Source organism: Arctopsyche grandis, chromosome 8, assembly GCF_051622035.1.
Source record: "Arctopsyche grandis isolate Sample6627 chromosome 8, ASM5162203v2, whole genome shotgun sequence".
Classification (NCBI taxonomy): Eukaryota; Metazoa; Arthropoda; class Insecta; order Trichoptera; family Hydropsychidae; genus Arctopsyche; species Arctopsyche grandis.
In genome coordinates this window covers 23,960,062-23,969,748 of record NC_135362.1, presented here as the reverse complement: position 1 = coordinate 23,969,748, position 9,687 = coordinate 23,960,062, and the positions used below count along the sequence as shown (strand labels likewise).

Genomic DNA, 9,687 nt, shown 5'->3' with positions numbered 1-9,687 from the left:
GAACCGATTACGATGGAACTTTCAGCATTTGTTGTATACATATCCGGGAAGATAACTGTGAAAAAAAATCGCCCAAAAACGGGAGCGGAAATTGGAAAGAGTGACATTGCAACGCAACAATTTCAAATGTGTTCACTGCCTGCGTTTTTCCGACAAATGGGAACGGGGACGGGACCGAGAACGAGTACGGGAACGGGAACGGGAATGAGAACGGGAATGAGAACGGGAACGGTTTTTTTCTTTGGTTTGTCACCCCTAATAATGAGTCGCCTCTTATTTATGTCTATCAGATAATATCGATATAAAATGTTTTCGACTCAACTTTTCTACGTTTAATCAACTTTCATTGTAATAGGATTGTAAATAGGTTTTTGAGCTCTTTTTCCTATTATACTGTAGAATAACATTAGAATAATATAATACTATGATTACTAACCAAATTAAATTAAATTGTAAAATAGAAAATGATCAGTAGATCAGTAGCTTTTAAAATAGATATAAGACGTATTGTGAACATAATTTCGTAATAATAAAAAGCATTTAAAAATCAAAATCAAATAAAGCGTTATTGTTTCAGCAGCAATAATATTCATTCGAAACAAAATAGTCTGCATTTATTTTTAATAAAAAAATTGAATAGTAAAATATACCTTAGTTAAAATCCCACTCATTTGTTTATTTTAAAATGGTTCCCTTATTTTTCCACACACGTTCATATCAACCAATGGGATCGCATTTTGAACTGCTTTGTTATTTTTTCCGCGTCTAATTTTAATTTTAAACAAATCGTAAACGAAAGCGCCCAGTTTCCATGTTCGTTTCAGGCGAGCTGAACATTCTGGAAAACCATTGGATTAGCGGCGATGAAGCTCCGCCCCATTTTCCACATCGACCAATCAGAAGCGCGCAAGCCCCACCCTTACGAGCAGTGGGCAGGCGCCCAGAGTCTCCCCAACCGCAGTAGCTCTCGAGCTTCGTTCGGTGTAGGACGTGTTTCACATCTCGCAAAGTTTCGAGAGATCGCGAACGCTTTACTTCGCGTAAAATTATTTAGTGGAAAACTGTGTTGGAATTTTCAAGACGATAGAATGCATTCTATGAGCGATGCAGCGGCTTTGGCCGGAATGCTCCCGTTCGATTCCATGGGTCTCTACGAGCAGCCGAAGCCTCGGTTCATTTTCAAAATGCCGCGGGTCGTTCCAGACCAGAAGGCCAAATTTGAATCTGACGATCTCTTCAAACGGCTCAGCAGAGAGAGCGAAGTTAGTTCCACACTATGTTTCACTTCCGGTGTCGATAATGATACCACTCGCCATAATTAGTAGTACCTGATATGCACTATTAGCGAAACTGTTTGTTTTAATTTTTTGTGTGCTTTTTTATGTTCAGGTAAGATACACTGGATATAGAGATAGACCGTTGGAAGAGAGACAAGTGAGATTTCAGAACGGATGTCGGGAAGGACACGCGGAAGTAGCTTTCACGGCCACCGGAACCAATCTACAACTTGTGTTTTCGCACGCGCCGTACACTGATAGGGAATGTGACTTTCAAAAGGAAAGAGGAAAGGTGTGTACCCCCGATTTTTCTTAATTCATTAATAACCGTATGACTAATTCGATCTGACATTTCGTGTACTTATGTCAGTATTTATATACATCTGTATGTGTGTGTAGTATATGCATATAAAAAATGAGTGGACGACTCATTCATTATTCCTAGAATTTTCCTCCTCCGAAGCTGTTCACTAACATTTGTACAAATATTGTGACAATCATTCATTCATTGCGAAGAGTGAGGAAAAAATGTTTCAGCTGAATGTTTGTTCTTGTAATTTTAGATACATCGAAAAGTACTTAGCATGTCAATTTTGTATAATGTGCTTTTTTATTGCATTTTTTTTTTGTTTATTTTCAATTCGGTAATTTTCTTCCAGATGTATCTAGAAATTTTAAATGTTATCTAAATCATACTGTTTATTTTGGTATCGTATATTACCTTATACACACGTTTTACCGTATACCTAATATCAAATTTTAACACAAGAAAACAATATATTTAATTCGATTGAATGAATTTGTATATCTATCTACAAAATATTTATTGATTTTCTTTGCGTTGTATGAATAAATCCAGTCCTATAAATAATATTATTAGCTAAATATTTAGCCGCCCAAGGCTATTTATATCAATTACCACACAAAAGGTCCTTTTGCCTTGGTAATAGATCATATTCTATTATTTATTCAATCTACATATGTAAATATGTATTTACACAAGTGTATGTAAGTAATATGTACATATGTATATGAAGATTATAAATATATTTTATTTTCCATCTTATTTTAATTCAAATAAGTAAATATAAATATATACATAGGTTTATTTATATCAAAGCAAACATTAATGGAAATATTTTATCGACATTAATATTTCGCTAGTATTCCAAAATTTTTATATCGAAACTATTCAATATGATCTAATTATATAAAAGCTCTTTACGCATTCTCAAAATTTTATATAATTACATATTTACATTAATATCATACTTGCTTATTACATTTTTTGTATCATTATTCATTAACCACACCGAAGGCTTATGGTTATCTGCATACATATATATTTATCTTTGATGTAGTTTAAACCATGGATTAGAAAAGGAGTAGTAAAATCACTCCTACTGAACAGTCGTAACTAGACTACGGATAGTCATTAGGGCAGTTTCAAATACAGTTTCAAATTACACGTTCCAACAGCGCTGAAAGCAATATAGCAAATATTTTCTGCGAAGTTAACACTCGCCAAAACGCTCCAAAAGCATTTTCGTCCCTCTGTCCCAAAAGCACTGTCCGAGAAAGCAGGAGAGCAAAAAATATAATAGTGAACCATTTTTTTAGCCGTCGAGCACCGTCACCGCCGATCTCTGGTCATAATTAGACTAGACATAACTAACGTTTCCGCTATAAAATAACAATGGACCTCCCCATTGTCCGAGAAAGCAGAAGAGCAAAAAAATGGTTGACAATAGTAAACCATTTTTTAGTCGTCGATCATCTTGTCCGCCAGTCCTTAAATCATAACCAGACTTAGGCGGTCAGGATGCTGAAACCCACAAAAATGGTTCACTACTGTCAACCATTTTTTATGCTCTCTTGCTTTGTAGGACATTAGTTGACAATAGTGAACCATTTTTGTGGGTTAAAGCATCCTGGCCGCATTAACTTAACATCGGATATTTAACAGGGCATTTGGAAATAACAATGTCCCTTTTTTTCTTTCCAACGCAAGACAAAAACATGGATTTTCTATGAAATTAACAATACTAGAACAAGCTCCGATCCCTAGATCTTGATTTTACTTCTAAATCTTATCTAGCACAAAATGCTTTATAATCTACATAACGGCAACACAGTGCAAACAAATTAAAATAGTTGCAATGCTTACAGTTTGAAAACATGTGCCTTACATTTCTATTAATAAAAACAATCACACAATTATTTAATTAGCCCACGTCTCGCACAGCGTTGCTAATTTGTGCATAGGCAATTTATTCAAAGCGCATATTTCTCGTACAACAACACAAGTTGACGTAATGGCTTGACTGATTCTACGAATTGCGGTTTTCCCTAAATCCGGTTGTTTCATAAACCACACAGTCCTTTACTGAATATTTATAAACAAACACATTCAATTTGCATGTTAAAATTACCATTTTCAATCGTACATATTTTCGTTATATGTACATATGTATGTTATGTACTATCTCAGGGCCGGTCGAGATTTTGTCATGTTACATGTCACCGGTTTTTCCCGAAGGTTTAAGCGCGTGCGTGTCCCGAAAACTAATCTTATCAAAGGTCTCGATTAATTTGCTTTCGTTCGTGAGAGACAAAAACACGCGTATAACCGGAACTTGACCTGCACAGGTTGATTGTAATCATGTCACGTAATCGAAGACTCGTCGTCGAACACGACGTCGACCGGGGAAACCCGTATTGAAATCGGTCGATCGGTGTGTCATCAATAATCATCGTGCTAATCGGTCATCGAACGTCATTTGCGTTGCACAAACAAATCGATTTGCGCATGTGTAAATTAGATCTGCCTGTTTGCGTTGTGTACGTACTGTCGAATTCGGTTATTACGAGATCTCTAATTTTGACTATGCTCGGCTGTATATATGTATATGATATCAAGCCGCGGTTAACTAGTGATATTTTGCTTGATATTAAAGATACTAGTAGATATATATTTTATCAAGTAGGTACAATATTGTGATGTCGCATAAAATGTAACACAATGCTCGCGTTCATGTGGATGCACTCGATATTGTTCAATGGTACATACAATGCAATTGAATAGATGTATGCAGGCAATGGTAAGGAGGGAGAGGCGGGGGGGGGGGGTTGCATTCGGGGGATGGGAATGTAATTCGAATCCTTGGGGTGGACGGGGAGGAGGATATTTACCCCAGGCTGTCGAGCAGCCGCCCCTAAATGGGGGCGGAGAAAAACCAAAAGGGGGTAAGAAAACCGGTGTGGCGGCCATTTTGTATTTCCTTGGCGTTTGCGTCGTTTGATTTGCATCTATTTTTTAAAATGAATAACTATTTCAATTTTAATTAGTAATAGAGTATTTTATAGTGACTGATTAACATCGCGATTTTCATTGGGTTTGATTGGTCAATTGTTGAAATGTTTTGGGATGACTTTGCTTTGGATTGATAAATATAATCTCATACATATGTGCTAAATATAATAGGCGACATTTTTTTTTAGAGATCTATTTTAAAATTTGTGGTTTAAAATATCATTCGAGAAAAAGAGCCTGTCATTTTCATTATGTACTAAGTTAAGTTTGACGTCATTCGCAGAAACTATTTTCATTGGAATTTCTGCAAATTTCCTGTCTTTTAAAATGCGGCACATTCTTGAAATTCCAATTTATTCAAACGAAATAAAAATACTGAATATTTACTAAAGCTTATATTATTATATATTATACATAAGCTTATTAATTATTGCATTATTTGTAGGGTTCACTTCATAACATTAACAGAATCAAATTTACGCTTATTTAATGTTTTATGTTATTGTTTATTTTGAATGTAACTATAATTCATAAGATCAGATATAAGTCATTGGAAAAAATACGTGTAGATAGCGAAGGACATTATTTTCGAATAAATATAATTTATAAATAATATTATTCTGGTATGGAAAAAATCCGCTCATAATTTTGGATATTATTTATTTATTTATTATTTTGGATAATAATAATTTCGATTAAATTGTAATGTAGTATTCATGTATTTATATACATACATATAAATAGGGATTTAGATTTATAACTATTATTCAATGTCTAGAATTAATATTTCAGTGATTGGAACCGTATAAATATTTTCCATTTTGATGAAAAATATATTTTGTTATATTCGTGTAGATATTTAGATGAATTTAATAATAATAATCAATTTTTATACTAAATATATATTTAATAATCTTCTAACATGGTTAACAACATCAAGATTTTATACATTTTCTTTATCAATAAAATAAATTGTATAATTAATTTTTGTACTCCTTCCTTATTTCAGTTTATCTTTTCTGTTCTTTTTTAAATTATTTATTTTATTTTCCTCATTTGTTTTTTTTTTTCATATATTTTTGTATAACTTTATATATTAAAAAAACCCGTTGGATCCATTGCCATTCCCAAGCATTCTTAAATAAATATAACACAACCAAAAAGTATCTACTCAAATTCTAAAATCTAGGGACCACCTTGTACAATTTATAAACCTATTTACTGCACAGAAAAAAATTCGTATCAAATATAACTTTTATTTCGAGTACCCATTTATGTAGTATATACAGGTATACAATACAATGCATACACATATATTGATATAAACATACGGATTTAAATTTTCAAAAGCTACTACTATCTCCCAAGCTCACTGACAGCATCAAAAGACCCTCCTTTTTTGCAAAATAACAATAGTAAATATTCATAGGGCCAAGGCAGGGGGCACGCACGCTCCCTCGAGTAGTAATTGATTAGGGCCGGTTGTCGAGGGTTTTTCCGGTTTATCGGAGGGGAGACAACTCCTGAAAGCTGCGATCAATAATAGCTGCCGACGGGAGGCGGGGCGTCGCGACGCCATTTTACATTTCGTGCACTTTATATTTGATCATTTTTAAAATTACATTGAAATAAAAGCCATGAAATACTTAAGCGGGGGCTTTAAAGTTAGTACAACATGATTTTTAAATTAATTCGAATTTTACCTTTCCACAGCTATGTACATTTGGACGGCTAAAATATACGTCTTATATTGCAAATAAATTCATAATATGATATGTACGTACATATGTAGATACAGCAGAGCCTGTTTTACTGGTGGTTGGTTTTATGGTGAATGCACATCGAACACTCGAAAGTGAAAGTATATAATGGATGTGTAATTATAATATCAGTATAATTCTATTTAATCTGCTTAACGGTGAGCATTTTCTGCAAGATTATTTCGAAATTGCATTTGATAAAAGATTTTTTTGTTTGATAAAAGGAAAATTTCGTTGGTAAGATTTTTCGGTAATCATTCCACGATTAGACTCCCTTAGAATGTCTGTTTAATTAGATATAGTCTGCAGGCTTTTGCTTCATAGCATAGGATTGCATCTACCATTATTTATAAGTACTTAATGTGATTATTTGAGAATGAATCCGAAATCGACAGTGAGTTTGAATTGGCGCATGTTTGCGTAGATAATAAAACAGGTCACATCTATTATTCTATAAATTAATTAAGTAATCGTATTTTATTATTTACATACATACATACGTATCAATCGAGTTTTAAAATAGTTTTTGATTAATTTTTTAATTTATATATATACATATAAGTAGGTAGATGTATATTTCGAATTTGCTTCATTGCTTGCATCCTGTCTAGACACCTTATCAGCAGCAACAATTTAACAAAATTTACGCTCACTCAAATTATATTTAAATGCTTCACGGACGAGAAACAAAATATACGAATGAAAAGTGCAAAACCCTTGTATTTCCCAAAAATATTTCTACAAAAAAAGTGAAAAATTGCAAAGTCAAAACCTTCATCGCAAAAAAAACAGCACACTGTTTGCAAACAACCAATATAAATTATTAAATTAAACAAGGAAGTTTTTACGTTGCAATTTAATTTCGATAATCGTCAAGTTTCCTGCTCACTCCGTATCCATTTGTACACTTACATATACTATAAAGATCGCGTGTTCGAGTGCGTTTCCGTGTTCTCTCAGATCATCAGGTATTTTCCGGCACGCGACCACCTGACGCGACAGGTGCTTCCAAAAAACCTTCCCGAAATCCCACTTAGTCCAAAAACCCCGAAAAAAAGAACCAATCCACACTTATTTACGATCATTAGCATATGGCAAGTGTGGCGTACAAACTTGGATGTTTTAATTACCGTCATTTTTTCATCCCGTCAGGTTCATCTGGTATCCCGCTTCATTATGAATGGAGTCTGCGTCATATGGCGAGGATCGCTGGACTTGGAGCGTCTGGATGGAGCTGGTGGTCTTGAGTTGGACACTGAGCGTGCTGCCCATGAGGATGCCCTCCTTCGAGATCAGATCGAAAGATACAATCAGAGGCTAAGGGACTTTGAAGAGAAGCAGAGGGCATATCGCGATCATGCACACCAAGATATGGAGGTAAATACCCGTAAACATAAATATAATTTAATCTGCTTAACCAATCTGGTCCAATGTGTAAACATTAGAAGTAGGTTCTTCATTTTATGGTGGAATTAATTTTTTGTTTTTATTGCAGTTGCGAATGGCTGGGGGTCTTCATCAACCACGCTGTCACCAGCAGTCTCCTCGTCATCCACAGCATGGATCTGGTTTGAAGCCCCATTCTCAGGGTCCCATTCTGTCCTAATGCAGACTCAGGGCGCCAGCCTCTCATCGACAAACTTACACGCAGTAAATTGCTAAGTGTTGCTAAATTTAGCGACATCAGAAGGGTGTGCCGCAGACTTTACTAAGTTCAAATTATGCGACTTAAGTGACATTGCTCTCAAATTTATCCAAATGTGCCATAATTTGTTTTCATTTTTAAAAGTTGGCCTAAATTGCGTTCGAATTTATGTACGTATACTGATTTTGTGTCTTGACGGTACAGAATGTGAAACAATCTATTGAATAATAATACTTTAAGCACATTACTATGTAAGTGGAAAACGATTCATTTATACAACATTATGTTATTATTTTTTTGTGAATATTTTTACATGAATTCGATTCGATTCATTTGATTTATTTTTCTTTAAATTGAATTCCGATGTATAACTGTTAATTAATTTTAAGTTATGATTATTATTGTTTAGTCTGTAAACTATCTTTACATTATATAATATGTGTTGTGATATTTGTAAATAAAATACACTTAAATATAAATCTAACCTTTTCGTTTTATTAAAACATTATTCGTCAAATAATATACCGACATTTCAAATTAATTTGCAACTATCGCTCATATGCTTTATTCATATTCATCAGTGTGATAAATTAGATGTTCAAAGTAAAATAGATGCTCATATGTTTTTTATTCATCTGTGAATAATTTAGTGTTCACAGAAAGAGAGCAAAAAAGCATGGTTTTTCTAAGAAATTGACAATAGTCAACTATTTTTTTTATGGAATGCGTTCTTCATACGCCTGTTTTCTACGAAGCTAACAATAGCCAAAAGCACATTGCGTTCTTTGTTCATTGTTCGCCGTGCTTTGCTCATTTTTATAATGAACCTTTTTTATGCTCTCTAGCTTTTTAGTTTGCCCTGTTTCCTGGAAAAAGCACGCTTCCGGTCCTACCTTTAATAATCACTGATTAGTAATCAAATTTTCCATTTTAATGAGAAAGTAAAATTATTGAGATATAAATATCTTAACAGTAAAACGTTGACCGCGAAGACCTACTAGAAAGATTATTTAAGTTATATAATAGGTACATACATATGTTAATAGTCACCGGACCCAGAAGGTGCCGCGAATTGTTCAAAGGTTGTAAATGCAAAGGTTTGCCGAACCTTTTTTACAAAGGATTTACAACAATGGATAGCACTGATAGACTATCCTACCTCTACGATATGTATATGTACATATATAATAATTTGGTTTTAAAAAAATACAGTACATATTCAACTTTTAATTGTTTTAATTAGGGACTGATCAGGGTAATATAATTGCTTATTATTAATGAGTTACATTCGTCATTGTTCGCAATTTGTATGAACGAAAAACGATTCAGAACCCCTGCCCTAATTGAAAGCGACAATTAGCGTTATCGCTGAACATTCAATTAAATTGAATAGGACAAGTTTATCGCCCAATTTACTCTAGCAAAACGTTAGATATGTTCGTCACGCTACGAACTAACTACACATACGTACATAGGTATAATAAACACGATGAAAATCCTCGAATGTTCACATTTTTCCCGGTAATGGCCGGCAATTAGTGCTCACCTGCGCAAACCTACTTCCGGTGCAAAGGGCGGCTCGAAAGCTTCGTTGTTTGACATTTTTGTTTATTGCCCAGAAAGGGCGTGCGTGTCGAACGTTATGTGTAACGATTTAGTCGGCAATTATTGCACGAAACGGTTCCCCTCGTC

At 34.1% G+C, this 9,687-nt stretch overlaps 1 protein-coding gene across 1 annotated transcript; it reads left to right on the top strand.

Annotated features, from left to right (window-relative positions):
• Nucleotides 1–295: 295 nt before the first annotated feature.
• On the top strand, nt 296–8,478 carry LOC143915466 (protein big brother-like). The gene is made up of 4 exons (XM_077436137.1): nt 296–1,262; nt 1,390–1,569; nt 7,503–7,727; nt 7,846–8,478. Exons 1-4 carry the CDS (start codon nt 864–866, stop codon nt 7,954–7,956), a joined length of 915 nt encoding a protein of 304 aa, XP_077292263.1. The 5' UTR covers nt 296–863; the 3' UTR covers nt 7,957–8,478.
• Nucleotides 8,479–9,687: the final 1,209 nt, after the last annotated feature.